The following is an 18,711-nucleotide window of genomic DNA, read 5'->3' on the forward strand; positions in this document are numbered from 1 at the left end:
ATCAGGAATAATATATTCCATTATTTTCTTAATTATATGTAGCCTTTACTAAACATATTTAAAATAATAATAACCCTAAGCGAAGCAGCTGATCACTATTCCCGGGTATTATTTTTTACATGGAACCAGTCTGACCAGTCACCATCAAGGCTCACGCGCACGTGATAGCGTGATCGCGAGAATTCATGTTGACATAGAATCGTCAAACAAAAACAAATATGACTTTTAACGAGTCAAAGTATGTCATTTATGATATATGTATCCAATCTCTGTCAACTAAAGTTCTTTTCAAGGCGTCAATAGCGGTATTCTGACCGTGGTTGCTGTTAATAACGGTGAGTTGTGCGATCTTCCGATCGCTTCACACACGGTTTCGCCGAAATTATGAAAAACAATATTAAAAGGAATTTTGAATAAAATTAATGAAATAAGTTACAAACGTAAGTCCAGATATACAAAGAACACTTTTTATAGCCAGACAGTCTAATTACATGATTATTTTGCGTACTTCAGTATGGATTTGTTGAGATGGTATTTCCGGTGTTTCGTGCTCACGGTAATGTCTTTCCAGGGGGGAAAAAAACATCCAAACTCATAATTCGTGTATAATGCGCACCCACTTCTACACAGCTGTGTTTTTTCGGAAAAAAGTGCGCACTATACTCAAGAAAATACGGTACTGTCCTCATCCCGGGTATATTGTTCATGAGAACCAATACTCCAGAACAAAAGTTCAGGGGGAACAAACTGACTCTCACAGTAACAAGGTTTCACTGTCTTGAGCTTAAATTCTCGGGTTAACCAGTTAACAAGTGACTATTTGACACAAACAGCCTTGAAGGGGTTAACTAGTGCATACTTTTTTCCCACACACAGCCTTTGGGAGTTAACTAATTCAGACACAATGACAGTCTTGAAGGGATTAACTAGTCCAGACACTGACACACAACCTCAAAGGGGTTAACTAGTGCAGACCACATGAAATCACTCACAGCCTTGAAGGGGTTAACTAGTGCAGACACTATGATGTCTCGAAGGGTTAACAACCACCCTCCGTCTGAGAACTCAAGGATTGGAAAGGCAACGTTAGTGTTGTCAGTGCAACTGCTGCCAAACAGCAGGTAGCTTGAAAACAAGGAGTCTTTCTCTGACGAGCCAGTCATTTATTGAAACTGCTGTAGAGCTGTCACCTGCACTGCGTCAGTGCCCGGCAACACACACCTGGAGACACAATCTGCTCATGTGCACCACTGACCACTCACGGGTGGGGAACACGACTGTTTGTGTTTCATGACGGCTGCCTGTAGATAATAAACTCTGAACCAGACAATCCAGTGATTGATAATTCAGTGTACAGTGATATACTACGAACCTAATCAACTGACCACCCGATCCATAATATCATCTCAAATTACCAGGTCCCAATCTCTAATGACCAGGTCCCCATTCCTAATGACCAGGTCCCCATCTCTAATGACCAGGTCCCCATCCTTAATGGTGAGGTCTCCATCCCTAATGGTGAGGTCCCCATCTCTAATGACCAAGTCCTGGGCATCTCTAATGGGGACTGAATCCCATAGGGGAGGGAACACAGAGTTGGTGATTAAACAAATATGTGTTTGTTGTTTTACACCAAAATCAGCACTTTTCCATCCATATCAATGTATGGGTGGACCCACTGTTAGCCCAAGGAATGGATGGACCCATTGTTTGACCAAGGAATGGATGGACTAACAGTTGGACCAAAGAATGAATGGACCCACTGTTAGCCCAAGGAATGGATGGACCCATTGTTTGACCAAGGTATGGATGGACCCACAGTTTGACCAAGAAATTGATGGACACAAGGTTGGTCCAAGGAATGGATGGACCCACTGTTGGGCCAAGGAATGGATTGACCAACTGTTGGGCCCAGGAATGGATAGACCCACAGTTGGACCTAGGAATGGATGGACCCACTGTTGGGCCAAGGAATGGATGGACCCACTGTTGGGCCAAGGAATGGATGGACCCACTGTTGGGCCAAGGAATGGATTGACCAACTGTTCGGCCAAGGAATGGATGGACCCACAGTTGGACCAAGGAATGGATGGACCCACTGTTGGGCCAAGGAATGGATTGACCAACTGTTTGGCCAAGGAATGGATAGACCAACTGTTGGGCCAAGGAATGGATGGACCCACTGTTGGACCAAGGAATGGATGGACCCACTGTTTGGCCAAGGAATGGATAGACCAACTGTTGGGCCAAGGAATGGATGGACCCACTGTTGGGCCAAGGAATGTATGGACCCACTGTTGGGCCAAGGAATGGATGGACCCACTGTTGGGCCAAGGAATGGATGGACCAACTGTTGGGCCAAGGAATGGATAGACCCGCTGTTGGGCCAAGGAATGTATTGACCCACTGTTGGGCCAAGGAATGGATGGACCCATTGTTGGGCCAAGGAATGGATGGACCCGCTGTTGGGCCAAGGAATGGATTGACCAACTGTTCGGCCAAGGAATGGATGGACCCACAGTTGGACCAAGGAATGGATGGACCCACTGTTGGGCCAAGGAATGGATTGACCAACTGTTTGGCCAAGGAATGGATAGACCAACTGTTGGGCCAAGGAATGGATGGACCCACTGTTGGACCAAGGAATGGATGGACCCACTGTTTGGCCAAGGAATGGATAGACCAACTGTTGGGCCAAGGAATGGATGGACCCACTGTTGGGCCAAGGAATGGATGGACCCACTGTTGGGCCAAGGAATGGATGGACCCACTGTTGGGCCAAGGAATGGATTAACCCACTGTTGGGCCAAGGAATGGATGGACCAACTGTTGGGTCAAGGAATGGATGGACCAACTGTTGGGCCAAGGAATGGATAGACCCGCTGTTGGGCCAAGGAATGGATAGACCCGCTGTTGGGCCAAGGAATGGATAGACCCGCTGTTGGGCCAAGGAATGGATGGACCCACTGTTGGGCCAAGGAATGGATGGACCAACTGTTGGGCCAAGGAATGGATGGACACACTGTTGGGCCAAGGAAAGGATGGACCCACTGTTGGGCCAAGGAATGGATGGACCAACTGTTGGGCCAAGGAATGGATAGACCCGCTGTTGGGCCAAGGAATGGATTGACCCACTGTTGGGCCAAGGAATGGATTGACCCACTGTTGGGCCAAGGAATGGATGGACACACTGTTGGGCCAAGGAAAGGATGGACCAACTGTTGGGCCAAGGAATGGATGGACACACTGTTGGGCCAAGGAAAGGATGGACCCACTGTTGGGCCAAGGAATGGATGGACCAACTGTTGGGCCAAGGAATGGATAGACCCGCTGTTGGGCCAAGGAATGGATTGACCCACTGTTGGGCCAAGGAATGGATAGACCAACTGTTGGGCCAAGGAATGGATGGACCCACTGTTGGGCCAAGGAAAGGATGGACCCACTGTTGGGCCAAGGAATGGATGGACCAACTGTTGGGTCAAGGAATGGATGGACCAACTGTTGGGCCAAGGAATGGATAGACCCGCTGTTGGGCCAAGGAATGGATTGACCCACTGTTGGGCCAAGGAATGGATAGGCCAACTGTTGGGCCAAGGAATGGATGGACCAACTGTTGGGTCGAGGAATGGATGGACCCACTGTTTGGCCAAGGAATGGATGACATGATAATGGTCTAAATAATCGAGTATGGACCAGACAATCCAGTGATTGACATCATGAGCATCAATCTCCACATTTGGGATACAACGACATATGTTAAATAAGTCTGAAACCTGATCCCATTAGTCACCTCTTGTGACAAGAATGGGTTACTGAAAGACCAATTCTACCCTGGATCTTCACATAACACATAAGCTCACAAGGTTGGTTTGTTTGTTTGTTGTTCCAGCGAAATGACAATGGTCTGTAAATAATCGTGTCTGGACAAAACAATCCAGTGCTTGATATCATGAGCATTGATCCACACAATTGGGAAACAATGACATGCATCAACCAAGTCACCAGCCTCAACACCTGATTCGTTAGTCGCATCTTACGACAAGCATGGGTTGCTGAAGACAAATTCTACCCCGTATCTTCACAGGTTAGCTCACAAGGTACAAATACAGGAAGTTCAATCTTACCTGGTTGTTTGTGGAAACAACGGCAGAATACCGCCGACACCAGCGCCACCAGAACAAGTGACGACTTCATGACAGCGCCAACTGTCACAACGCCACAGAGTATAGATGTCTTGAGTAGAGGGAGATAACTCTCATCATGGTATATCTCGTCTGACAGCACCGTAAGTCGATCACCATCTGGTTGCTTGTGCTGTGTTGCAGAGTTCCCGTGTCTGGGTTCAAGACAACCCTCTTACAATGACGCTCCACAATGTCAATTAATGAAGTCACAGACGCACCACGGGGTCACGTCAGTGTCATTGTCAGAAAAAGATTTTCAATAAATCGAAACCAATTTACTGCGGATCCATACCACACCGTTGTCAATATAATCCATACGAAACACAAGGACACAAAATGAAACACAATCTTGTTTTAGTACCCATTTCAGGCTTCAAACATAATCCTCACAGCAGTAGTCCACACGATATTGTCGAGTTCCGTCATAGGTGAGTTGTTGCCATTGTTTCATCTGTGAGGGTAATCTCACTGTCTAAACAGCAAACTCTGTATTCAGTCAGTCTGTTGCCTAGGTTACTATTAATTCATACCCATTTAATCACCTTTGGTTTGTTCCTTGCTGGCAATGTTGATTTAACGTGCCAATCACACACCAATATATATCTAATCTTGATTAGGGCAGACGGCAAATTTCTCCAAGGAAATGAAACACACATTCGGATAATATCTGCCGGATATCAGAGCTTGTTGAATAATTGAGTCAATGATATGGTCTGTTTTTATCACATTTTTATCACAAAGTCAACAAAGCTTCTATCATCACAAGCCAATATCAATGCTCTAAGCAACCAATGAAAAACAGTTGTCAGCCATCAGTATCCGGACCTTTAGCTATGTCCCATAAACACACTCGTAAAACAGGAGCCTTCAATCACGAACATTAGTCTCTAACTCGATGTATACAACAGCTTGGGACTGAGCTGATGCCACTATCAAACAACGCACAAATAGTGATCCCTTGGGCTTAAATACACCAGTCCTTGACAGTGGGAGCCCTATTGTTCTTGAGTATCAGCACCTGGTAACGAATTACTTACTCATCAAAAGATGAATAAGTTTTGCATGGAAATTCAGTAATCAATCAGACAGGATTGACAGACTGAGTGCAGTCAATTTGTCGACACGAGTTAATCAATGACAAGTCTTTGGCAAAGTCTTCCCTTTCATGGAACATGAATGATTAACACATCCTTGCAAAAACAAGAAACTAACAATCCAGAACTTCTTGGCTTGAGGGTTAGAAGTCACTGTGTGGAATGATTAGTGTGTAAAAATATGGAAACATGATTATTTTTGGATCACAACTATTTGGCATAAACCCTGACAATATACGGTATGGAATCATTGATATGTAAAAATGATGTGTCTATATTTCCACATATGAACATCGGATGTGGACAGTAACAACGTGCAAAGGAATTTTAGAACTAATAATTCATCAGGTTACTTTCTAAGTAATAACTTCTTACAGACTTAAAATAGGTTCATGGAGAGAATGGGTTCCAATAATCAGAGCTGTCTCATTTGTAGACAACCATAGTCGAAGATCTGTAGCTACAGAAAAAGATTTGCAGTACTGTTGTTGTGAAGTCAACATATGTAGATCTGTTGCTATGGTAACGAAATCTGTAGATCTGTTGCTATGGATACAAAATATGTAGATCTGTTGCTATGGTCACAAAATCTGTAGATCTGTTGCTATGGACACAAAATCTGTAGATCTGTTGCTATGGAGACAAAAAGTGTAGATCCGTTTCTATGGAGAAAAGGGTTATCCAGATTGGGGGACTTTGTTACAGCTTCTGAGATTAATGTAGACTTGCTTTCTTGATGAAGTTAAGTAGATTTCATGTGATATTCGATGCTGCCATTGTCTTCAGACAGCATACACGTGGTATCCTTGGTTACCACATCAAGAGCAGCTGTTGCTTCTGTTGCCCCGTTTATAATAACCACGTGGATATTGACTCCGCCTTCTTTTTATAACTGAGGGCTCCATATCTGGAAAAACAAAGTTTGATTAAGATGCGATACATGTCATCCGTGTTAAGGTAAAGAACAATGAAACATGGCACATTTTACTGGGTTCACAAAAGGATTTGGTTGGTTTGTTGTTTTACGCCGCACTCAGCAATATTCTAGCTATATGACGTTTGTCAATAATCGAGTCTGGACCAGACGATCAAGAGATTGATATCATGAGCATCGATCCACGCAATTGGGATACGATGACATGCATCAACGAAGTCAGAGAGCCTGACCACCTGATCCCGTTAGTCGCCTCTTTCGACAAGCATAGAATACCAAAATAGGGCGTCTGCTAAACCCAGCTTTGTCAGAATGGATTCAACCCAATGCAAAAATCTGAAAACGAATTTGCGTTATTATGAGTGAGTTACCATCATTATATGCCAGTCGGCAAGATTCTGAGGCCTGCGAATAATCAAGTCTTGATCAAGCAAACAGTGCTTGATAGTATGAGCAACAATCCAGTGTAATATGTTGAATAACAGGCAATAAGCCTGATAACACTGTAACATATGATGAATTTTATAGCACGCTTTCGATGTAATAACTACTCAACTCCATGGGGAGTATACAACCCAAGCATCCTGTGAGGCACTTGAAGGTTAACAGTCACATTCCCATCTCCTCCTACCAGGTACTCTTTCAATGCTGGGTGAACGGAGGCAGTTTTCAAAGTTACTTGTTTAGTAAGTGAGTGAGTTATGTTTAACGCCGCTTTTAACAGTATTCCAGTTATATCACGGCGCGTCAGCTTAATGTGGGAGGAAAGCCTGAAGTGATGAAGGTCTTAGACATTTACACCTTTGGTGAAACCCAGCGTACCAAGGCTGGAGAACACCAGAAATGGACTTCAAGCACTGTACCCCATCTTCCCGAGGCAGGGGAGTTAATTGACTACAAAAGTCCAGTTTCCACCCTTGCCAAACTAGGCTGGAATTTCTAGGCTCGATCGTAGCACCACCAGTGGCTGTTACGAGTTACGTCCCTTCTATGTCCCTCCTATTGACCAGTCAGATTCCATCTCTCATATCACTTGCATTTGCTTCCATTGAAATGGCAACTCCCAGTCAAGACGATCTGATCGATAATCAAACTCTACATACGGGTCTTACTTCATGAAATGCATCAAATCATGTGAGCACCTTGATTAAAAACATGAAAAGATTTGGAACATATCTGTTGATGCAGAGTAGGCAGGACACGTGTTAAAGCACAAATCCGGCAATCCGAAATCTGCATGGCAGTTTACAAACCGTTGTTGATTTTGTTACTCGAATTTGATTGGACTATGCACAGACTTGTTAGTCAAACCAATATCTAACTCTATAATTCAAGCCTATTTCAGCAAGAGAGGATAATCGATGTTTATAGTCAGTTAACTAGGGCTGGGACGGGTAACTCGGGTACTCAGGTCGGGTGAGTCCTGAGTAGGACCCAGGTTTATCAGGTATATTTTCCATTGTGCAACCATTCAAGTTTTTGTTTACAGATCTTTTATTATCAAATATGGAGGAAAACACAATAAAAAGAGGGCTTTTATTGTCATTCAACATGAACAAGATGAAGACATGAAATTTTGATAAACATAAAGTAAGCAAGTGAACTGAAAAGTCCATAAACGTTTCACGTCTTAAAGGCAACAGAGACCCATTTAGGGAGGAGTATGCAGTTGATCTTTTGGCTGGGGTTGGGGGGAGTTAGATAGACCTATTTTTTTACCTCAGGCTATCCACCAAACTATTTATTTCCTTTGCATCGTATACAATCTATCAACATCATTAGCAAAACAAATTGTTTGAAATTTGGATATTTCCAATTATTTTCCTAATAATTTGATTCCAAGAAAATACAGTTATTAAAACCTAAAGTTGAAAATGTAAACAAACTACTCATTTTGATCACCACTGAACAAACTATTCATTCAAAACATACCAGACAATCCAGTGATTGATATCATAAGCATCGACCTACTCAGATGGGACAGGTAGACGTGTATCAACCAACCCAGCGAGCCTCAGCCTCAGACCACCCCGATCCCAATAGTCGCCTGTTACAACAAGCATGGGTTGCTGAAGACCAGTTCTAGCCCGGGTGTTCACAGGGGTAAGTTTCAGCTAAACATGCATAAGTTTCACATCAGGAACACAAACATTTGCCCCACAAACACATTCACAACAGGACACAACACGACTGACCTGGTAAGCCTCTGGACTGTCCACAAAATATTAATAATAGATTGAATCCATACTTACTTAAGATATTATCATTGTGACCTATTTTCAGCTCTGAAAACAAATGAGAACCCACTTATCTCATGCTGTGACTTGTATCATTTACTGCAAGTCTTCAGCTGTAAGCCGATAGCCCACAACACTAGTAGGTTAACTCTACATAGAAAATATATACATGAATACGTCACGTTATTTGACAAACAAGAGTTAATAATCAACTTTAGCAGAAAATTCAATCATATCTAATTCCATATTACTAAGATTAATTGAGAAATATCTGAATTACTTGTTTTTTTCTGTGTTTGTTGGTTATTGCCTGACTCAGCAATATTCTAGCAATATAACAGGGGCCATTGCTTATAAAGTATCAACTAGGATAACCACTGATCGATAGCATGAGCAATGTCCCACGCCGTCAGCATACAATAACACACTAACAACAATGTCGGAGCAGAGCTATAGATAAGCTTTTGGTTATTTGGGTATTTTACCCAGGGGTTTCATTTTGATTGGGTATCCACAATTTTTAGAGGGAATTCAATTTTTTTTACCCACCTGTTTCTTGACATTTGGGTATTTTACCTTGAAAACCTGTTTCGTAATAAATTTCAATAGCATATTTATAGTTTTTGTTGCTCATTTGATACGCTAAGATTTGATTTGTCTGCATATTTTAATTTATTTTAAGCGTATTTTACACAAATATGCAGCTTATCTCGAGCTCTGTCTGCTCACCTGATAATCCACCTGCTTCTCAAGACGAGCACAGGTTTCTTAATTTCACCTGGAATCACCATCATATTTAGTATACAATATATCGCTGTGTATAAGGCGACCCCCCGTATAAGACGACCCCCTGTACACGCCTTCAAAATCAACCCAAAATCCTATACTCCGTGTATAAGGCGACCTGGAATGAAGCACATCACAAGTGGGCACACAAACCTTATATATGCAATAAAAATATGTTTATCTTGCGTTGTTTTTTCTACGATGATTGGTCGCGTGTGTAACTCCAGCACATGTTGCCATTTTGTGTTTACACGGTACGACACCAAATTGGTGCCCGTAAAATAAAATTCATTTATGAAGTAACAACATATAAGAGACAATGGTGAGTAATTTTATCGCCAATAAACTATGTTGTAACTAACTAGGCTTATATTTGCTTCACATTCAGTGTGTTTATTCCACAATCACTTATTCACACTGTCTCCAACAGTTGGTATTAAGTAATAATTTATGGACTTTTAACAGATAGCTCGCTAGACAAACATTGTGTGCTACAAGCACTGAGGTGCCACTTCATGCACCCCTATCGTTGGCCCCACCCTTGACCCCACCCCCACCCCACGTATATGACCTGCGCCAACTGTCTAAGGCGTCCTACAAGCACTGTGGTGCCGCTTCATGCACCCCCATCCTCCGCCCCACCCCCACCCCCAGTATATGACCTGCGCCACCTGTCTGAGACGTCCTACAAGCACTGTGGTGCCGCTTCATGCACCCCTATCCTCGTCCCCACCCTCACACCCACCCCACGTATATGACCTGCGCCACCTGTCTGAGGCGTCCTACAAGCACTGAGGTGCCGTTTCATGCACCCCTATCCTCGTCCCCACCCTCACACCCACCCCCAGTATATGACCTGCGCCACCTGTCTGAGGCGTCCTACAAGCACTGTGGTGCTACTTCATGCACCCCTATCCTCGGCCCCACCCTCACACCCACCCCCCGTATATGACCTGTGCCATGTTGTCTGAGGCGTCCTACAAGCACTGTGGTACCGCTTCATGCACCCCTATCCTCGGCCCCACCCTCACACCCACTCCCCCGTATATGACCTGCGTCACCTGTCTGAGGCGTCCTACAAGCACTGTGGTGCTACTTCATGCACCCCTACCCTAGGCCCCACCCTTGACCCCATCCCCACCCCCAGTATATGACCTGCTCCACCTGTCTGTGAAGTGCTACAAGCACTGTGGTGCTGCTTCATGCTACACCCCACCCCCAGCATATGACCTGCTCCACCTGTCTGAGATGCTCTACAAGCACTGTGGTGCCACTTCATGCTATACCCAACCCCCACCCCCAGTATATGACCTGCTCCACCTGTCTGTGAAGTGCTACAAGCACTGTGGTGCCGCTTCATGCTACACCCTACCCCCAGCATATGACCTGCTTCACCTGTCTGAGATGCTCTACAAGCACTGTGGTGCCACTTCATGCTACACCCAACCCCCACCCCCAGTATATGACCTGCTCCACCTGTCTGAGATGCTCTACAAGCACTGTGGTGCCACTTTATGCTACACCCAACCCCAGCCCAAGTATATGACCTGCTCCACCTGTCTGAGATGCTCTACAAGCACTGTGGTGCCACTTCATGCTACACCCAACCCCCACCCCCAGTATATGACCTGCTCCACCTGTCTGAGATGTTCTACAAGCACTGTGGTGCCACTTCATGCTACACCCAACCCCCACCCCCAGTATATGACCTGCTCCACCTGTCTGAGGAGTGCCCCAAACACTGTGGTGCCACTTCATGCTACACCCAACCCCCACCCCCAGTATATGACCTGCTCCACCTGTCTGAGATGCTCTACAAGCACTGTGGTGCCACTTTATGCTACACCCAACCCCACCCCCAGTATATGACCTGCTCCACCTGTCTGAGGAGTGCCACAAGCACTGTGGTGCCGCTTTATGCTACACCCAACCCCCAACCCCAGTATATGACCTGCTCCACCCGTCTGAGATGCTCTACAAGCACTGTGGTGCCACTTCATGCTACACCCAACCCCCAACCCCAGTATATGACCTGCTTCATGCTACACTGTCACACAACAAAGTTAACAATCTTAAGAAACCTCATCTTCCCTAACCCACTCCAAAGTAAGACAGAGGTCACGGCTGTGTGGGAGATGAGACACATAACCATGCACCCCACTGCTTGCTGCAGTCATCCCACAAAGCCTCCATCAAATGTATGGAGCAATACTACATCCCCACGAATCATACAGCATCACTAACAGGAGATTATAGCCACTTAAAGTGGATGAGGAGTGGTGATTCTTTTCTGCAGTATGTCTTGCAGGACCTAAGGTTTTTTGACAAACAAAGCAGTGTGAAAAATCTACAAAGCAACGTTGCTTGCAGTCTCTGTAAGAACTCTCAAGGGGGCATCTCAAGCCACAGCAACAATAGGGGACAACTTTAAGCTTGGTTTGTCAAGCCCGGGATCCTATTATTTGTCAGACTCGGGTCTGACTCATAATGCGGTTAACACTACAATGTAGGCTACTTTATTTACACTCAAGTGCATATTAATATATTTATATCTAGCTTTTCATTTCCAAGGTCTTTCTTTCGATCAAAATGAAAGGGAGACCATTGCAACTAATTACTGACGCATTTGACACATTTGTAAAAGACCTCATTATTTGATTAGAAAGTCGTAAAAGTGTGGACACACAGAAATATTATAGGATATAAAGACATCCGCTGTGGTACACACGCACAACCACTTGCGACCAGCGAGATGATTGCACTGAAAACACATTCACATCCGTTATCCGTCTTAGCCAAGCAAACACACCATTTTGGAACGAGAAGAAAATGGCGGACAACCACATTTTCAGTGCACATTAAATCGTTATTTTCCAAAGTTCTTGGTCCATTTGAATTATTTTTAATTAAAGTGATTCATTTAATGACAAGCGAGTCTAAATATCTGAACATAATGGTCAGTCAGGTTTTCTGTTTTCTGTAAAGACAAGACTGTGAATGTCGTTTGGCAAGGAATTTGCCTCCAAGCGATTCCCCAAAACTGTTTCCCAATTCCCACCCACTATATTTAGTTTATAAAGCATTGAATAAAATGTTTTCATTTCTGTCACGTTATAATAAACAATTGCCTCAAAATAAACATGCTGAGGGTCCCATGGTGAATTTAGGAACTAAACATTGTTAAAAGAACTCGCAATCGCCACCAGACCAACACCGCATACAGGAATATAGCAATGAACGTTCATGATATTCATCAAGTTAACATTTCTGTGAAGACAAATATGTAAAACTATCACTGACAGTCCAAATTTTGTAGATCTTGTTATTCTATATTTACGGCCCATTAGAAATCTTACCTGCTCCCTATCTTTGCCCATGTCCGCCACTTACTCAAACACTGTACATTAAAGAAGTAGTGCCAATTCACCATTGTAAGAGCTTTTTCACCATCAGTTGAAGGTACTTTGGCTTCCTCAAGAAGATGTTTTGTTTGCGTGATTGTTTTAAGGATTGACTGTGTATTTTTTCCGGTTTATTGAGGTATGAATCGAAAAAAACCAAGGTGCAAACTGTATGAATCCGTGTAACAAAAGTCTCACTCAATGCCCTGTGCATGACGATACACATGAACAGAAAGGGAATTTCAAGGAACACAATGAAAATATAGTTATTGTTGTTTAACGCCGCACTCAGCAATATTACAGCTATGTGATGGCGGTCTGTAAATAATCGAGTCTGGACCAGACAATCCAGTGATTGTACGATTGTACCATTACAAATGGCTTTGATTGTATGGATACAATGGCTTTGTGATCTATCTTTTTTGTTTCCATTTCGCATAGCAAAATTCGTCACCCAATATGAATGTCAATTAAGCCACTTTGGCTTCATTTCACTCCAATAGATAGCAGGCCTGATGGCAATAAACGATCAATATTGTCAAAACATTTCGCAAACTGACAGCGGTAGAAACTAACATTTTTAGTCCACTCGTCCTTATAATGAAAACATATACTATGATATAGCAAAACCCTTAACAATGGCAAATTTCTACTGGTCCTGATGAAACCTTGGCAATGACTACAGGACCAGAGTCATTGTCTAAAAGCTGACTAATTAGACATGGATCTGTCTGTTCTGACTGTTCCAGACCCCAAGAGTGAGAGAGTGAGTATGTCACTTTAAGCAATATTTCAACACACACATTGTACAGATGTGAGGAATCGAACTCAGGCCTTCCACAAGATGAGCAAATGATTTAACCACTAGGCTACCCAACCACCCCACAAACTCAAGAATGGAACATTTCTTTCCTTGTGATGCTTTCAACTGATTGTACATATATACAGAACAATGCAGTTAATCTTCTAGATATGTCACATGTCTATTTATAACGCGGATATGACAAAGTGATGCGGGGTCATTGAAATATCCACCTTATGAAACCTTCCACATGTTCCAGTAAGCGTATATATATATATATATATATATGTAAATTTAGGATTCAAACTTATGATCTGTTGATCCTGTCAAGACCAAGGGAAACAACTCTGTGGATATATTTTCTGCACCTTAGAGGACTTTTATATAAGTCAATTATATCCAGTTAGCCTGCAACCTCGGGGTATCGCGGTACTTGTCATTTACGCTAAACGGAACAACATGCACTCACTATCCTTTATAATTATTTGTGCTCTCTATATCAGATGTCATTTATTTTGTCTAACAATGTGTATTTTACTGATAAAAGTTCATTATTTACATTAGTAGCTTCGAGTAAAAGCCGGGCCTCAGGCTCTGTTTGACAAGGTTATGGAGGTCCGAATTGGACAAAAAGAGGACATAATTCTACCAACCACTTGGTATGATCATGCCAGACATCAGTGATTTGTCCATACAAGTGTAAAGACGGCACAAGTAAAATTCTAAATGTGTTATCAGTAATAGGTATTCAATGCATATTTACTAAAAAATAAGAGAAAAATATTTTTAAAATCAACAACAAAATATCAGAAATGATATTCTAAGATTGTTTTTTACAAAAAATGGATGATAATAATTTGTCACAAAATGGAAAAATCTTAAACGTCAACAATAAATATGCAGATGATCTAGTTCAGGTGGATAGAGAAAGTTTACATGGGGAAATGCGGGTTATAACATTGGCCATTGATAGATGGGGTAAGGCAATATTAAAAAAGATGCCAGAAGTAGATATCAACATATTAATAACTCCTTACTTACAGCAGACAGAACATTCCGAGGAAATAGAAATTGTTTACGAAGTGAGCCATTCCTGGTTACTGATTTGCATTAATAGACAGCCGCTAAGAGGCGTGTCCGTGTGAACTACCGGAAATCACAAATGCCGCGATACGATGAATGCCGCGGTACCACGGGGTATAATCGATTATCCTTACATTCACTGTAACTTTTTATTACAGCAGATCAAGTAAGCACGCACAGAAAAACCATGAATATGATATGCCTGTTGTTCTGATCTAGATTATCGTAATGTGACACTAAGACATTCCATCATGGCAGGAATTAATACCAGGTGTTTGTTGTCCAAGTTCCTGATTGTTTTGTTGCGTCATGATTGGTCAGATTCAGTACTGATCATGCTGATTAACATTGTTGACATGATAATGATTATTTTCTTTTATGCACATAGCAGTCACTACAGCTATATGAATTATTCCAGAGCTCCAGATAACTTTTTGAGCAATTGAGTTTTCACTCGAAGGTTTCTATTTTAATTGGATATTACATTTTTCATTTGTGACCAATATTTTTTCACTCATCTATTCATCACTCTATTTGTTTTTTCCCAAAATGAGCGACCTTTTTAAGATTTACAAAAAATCAAATAATGTTTTAGATGTATATAATGGTTCTAAATATATAGGATTGACTCGGAAAGTAAATAAGCTCGTAATTGTGTTTCCGGAATTGGCTCCTTTGTGCTCATGCTGAAAAAGCTTCATTGGGTATATACGTGTGCTGTTTTTATACATTTGAGGTTCTCATTTAATGCATGCTTTTCTGTATGCAATTTAATTGATAGTAATTGGGTTTTGAATAATTTGGGGTGTTATTTTACGAAAATACGCTGTTTATCTGTAGCTCTGAATTCAGTCTGAACCAGACAATCCAGTTTCTGACATCATGAGCATCGACCACGCAATTGGGATATGATGACATACATAAACCAAGTCAGCGAGTCAGTGACTACGACAAGCATGAGTTGATGAAGACTGATTCTAACCCGGATCTTCAGGGCAAAACATGTTGTTAGAAGGTGCAAGGTCAAAGTGTTTCTGTGCATGATAATGTCATTGTACTGTGAAAATAGTACTAAACACAAACTAGATTGTCCTCTCCCTGGAGAGCAACATTCCCATCAAGAGAAAGAACAATGTAGTCATAATGTCACCATTAATGGAATTGATCAGGGTTCAACTCTGTTTGAGGCAATATTCCTGCCATATCTAGTTGCTGGAGTGAGTGAGTTTGGTTTTACGCCGCTTTTAGCAATATTCCAGCAATATCACGGCGGGGGACACCAGAAATGGGCTTCACACATTGTACCCATGTCGGGATTCGAACCCGGGTCCTCGGCGTGACGAGCGAACGCTTTAACCACTAGGCTACCCGACCGCCCCTCTAGTTACTGGAGAACACCAGAAATGGGCTTCAAGCATTGTACCCCATCTTCCCGAGGAAAGGGAGTTAACTGACTATAAAAGTCCAGTTCCCCTCCCCCCTTCGTCAGGGGGGGTCTGCAGTACTGTTTGTGATGTTGTAGCGCTGCTGCAGACGGTGGATGGTGCTGACGTGAACATTGAAAGTGTTGGCCACAACCTGGGACCGTTGTCCAGCTTGTAATCGACCTATCGCTTGTTCTCTCTGTTGTGTGGATAATCAAGGCATACCTGCCGCATCAAAATTACGAGTGCCAGAAAGGCAGTTCAAGTTGATTTTTATACCCATAGCCTCCATGAGTTACACGTGCATGTTGGTGTCCACGGCAAAGCATGGTAACTGTCACCCATGGCCTTGGACAAGGCTCTGTTGTGGCGTTGTGCGTTGTACCGTTCGATGGAATGTTTGTCTCACAAACGCATCAGGACGTAACAGAATATTCACACCTACAGTCTTGACATATTTTTTCCGCATTTTACCATATAAAATTTATATTTTACAATCTCGCGTTTCTTTTGCAGTATATTAGCAAATATCGTCATGGGCGCTTACGGTAACCAGTCTTGGGCATGACTAGCCACGGTTTTAGCACAGACTACCCCACCAACCCTCTGTAACTGATGCCAGTAGTACAAAACCTTTGTCCATAATTTAGCTTGTAAACTTATGAAGAGACTGGTAAATGGTACACTGTCTACACCAGATATATGAATCTTTCACTGCCATCATATCTAATCAAATTATACATTTTACTTACTGTTGTAATATCTTTACAAAAGTATCAATATATTGATTGAACATATCTGGTATTCAAGAATGCTGGGCTGGTGTATCAAAGCATAAAAGAGGATGCATGTTTTTTTACCAATATCAATCATTTCTTTGTTTTCACCAGCTTTGGAAATCTTTTTTTTTATCAAATAAAACATGTTAAACTATATTTCACGGATAACAGAGTTAGAAATTGACACTATTCCTGTAGTCCTAGCGAAACTGCCAAATAGTTTAGGTAGTATAAGGACTAGCTGAAATTTGCCCTTTTTAAGGGTTTCGCTGTGTCATCATTATAAGGACTGGTGGACTAAAACTGGGTTTTTTCAATCTAAACAAACACTTAATAATCCTTTTATCAATCTACTGACTACACATACAGTGTTTAATATTCACCAACCAAATCTAGGCAGACAGCCGGACTGGCAACTCACAAAAGTTACCTTCCCAGCTAGAAAGTTGCCAGTCCAGATTTCGTAAATTAAACAGACCAACTAAATGATAGTAAACACACAGTCAGTTAAATGGTTTAATATTAACACACCCTTTTAGCAGCCTCGCCTTGCAATGCCACATGTGTACTACACACTGATGCATTGTGTTGGGAGTGCATGCCAAAACTTCATGCATTTTTCTCAACATTAACATTGGCTACAGCAAGATTTCATGCAGTCATAAATTAGTCACTATTTCATAAATCATGTCAGCTAACATGCAGCTTTAGAAATTGACACTAGTCCTATAGTCCCACCTGCCCAATAGTTAAGGTATCAAAAGGACCAGTAGAAATTTGCCCTTTTTAAGGGTTTGCTATATGTTATCATTATAAGGACTAGTGGGCTAAAAAGGTTAGTTTCTATCTCTGATATGCATCTTAATTTTTCATTTATTTATAAATTTAATATTTTACATATTCAGTTTAAATATCAACTCAAACATGCATATTCTTAAAGTTACCTGCCTGAAACAAAAACAGACCATCTTGGAGGGTTAGGCAGAAGGGTATATTTCTAACTCTGCTAAACATTGAACAGACTGATATTGATTAATTGGCGCACCACCAACTTGTCAGCGCTTTCCCATATCACGCCAGTGATGGATGGTGGTTTCAGTGAGTGAGTGAGTGAGTTTGGTTTAACGCCGCTTTTAACAGTATTCCAGTTATATCACGGCGTGTCAGCTTAATGTGGGAGGAAAGCCCGAAGTGATGCAGGTCTTAGACATTTACCACTTCGGTGAAACCCACGAGCACGGGTATGGTGCTGACAAACCTATAAACATAATCGGGGTGAACCGGGATTTGAACCCACAATCATAGGTTTCTGGCGTGTTCAGGGGACGCAACTCTACACAGCGAATCGCGGCGCCTTAGACGACTGGGCCATCCGTGCCCCCGCCGGTGGTGGTTTTAACATGGCACTGCTGTCAAAAGTAAATAAAGTTTCCAGTCCACAATTTGTCAGTATTACAATAGTCAGTGGTAGAGGTCATGTAACAGGTGCATGTCATTGGAAACAAAAAAATGGCTTTTTCCAGCTTCAAACATTGAAATTTCACTTTTAATTTAAGGAAAAAAAGAAACAAAATAACTTCCATCCAGCCAATTAGGTTCAAAGAATCCTCAATACATGAAATAAAATTGGTCTGGCCTTAGATAGATAAAAAAAACCAAGTCAAAACATGCTTTTGTAATCTGGGTTAAATCGCCAGTACAAATGAGCAACTGTCTGCTGCTCCTCAAACATGGCCGCTGCAGTGGGCTGGTGCCGGCTGGGTAGATGACCTCTTCATTACAGGGTGAGCTATGATGTGATGTAGCTATTTGTTCAGTGTGCCATAGTTTACATTGTATTATCATCAGGGTCGAGTTCCCACCACAGTCAACCTTGACATGTGACACAGTCCTCGTAGTCCACAGACAGATGTGTTGTCATATTTACGCTCATACGTTAATGACAACTTCCATAACCACTGCAGCACACTACAGAGCCACACAGCAG

The 18,711-nt window shown here is 42.3% G+C and overlaps 1 protein-coding gene across 1 annotated transcript in view; it reads right to left on the reverse strand.

Annotated features, from left to right (window-relative positions):
* The window catches only part of LOC139453992 (uncharacterized), a 54,036-nt gene that overhangs the window by 32,905 nt on the left and 2,420 nt on the right, over window positions 1-18,711 (reverse strand). The window contains exon 2 of the mRNA XM_071235466.1: window positions 4,125-6,185. Coding sequence (XP_071091567.1) covers window positions 4,125-4,194 — 70 coding nt within the window. The 5' untranslated portion in view covers window positions 4,195-6,185. The remainder of the gene's footprint in view (window positions 1-4,124; window positions 6,186-18,711) is intronic.

The sequence above is a fragment of the Haliotis cracherodii genome, unplaced genomic scaffold, assembly GCF_022045235.1.
Source record: "Haliotis cracherodii isolate W230 unplaced genomic scaffold, xgHalCrac1.p SCAF_10, whole genome shotgun sequence".
NCBI lineage: Eukaryota > Metazoa > Mollusca > Gastropoda > Lepetellida > Haliotidae > Haliotis > Haliotis cracherodii.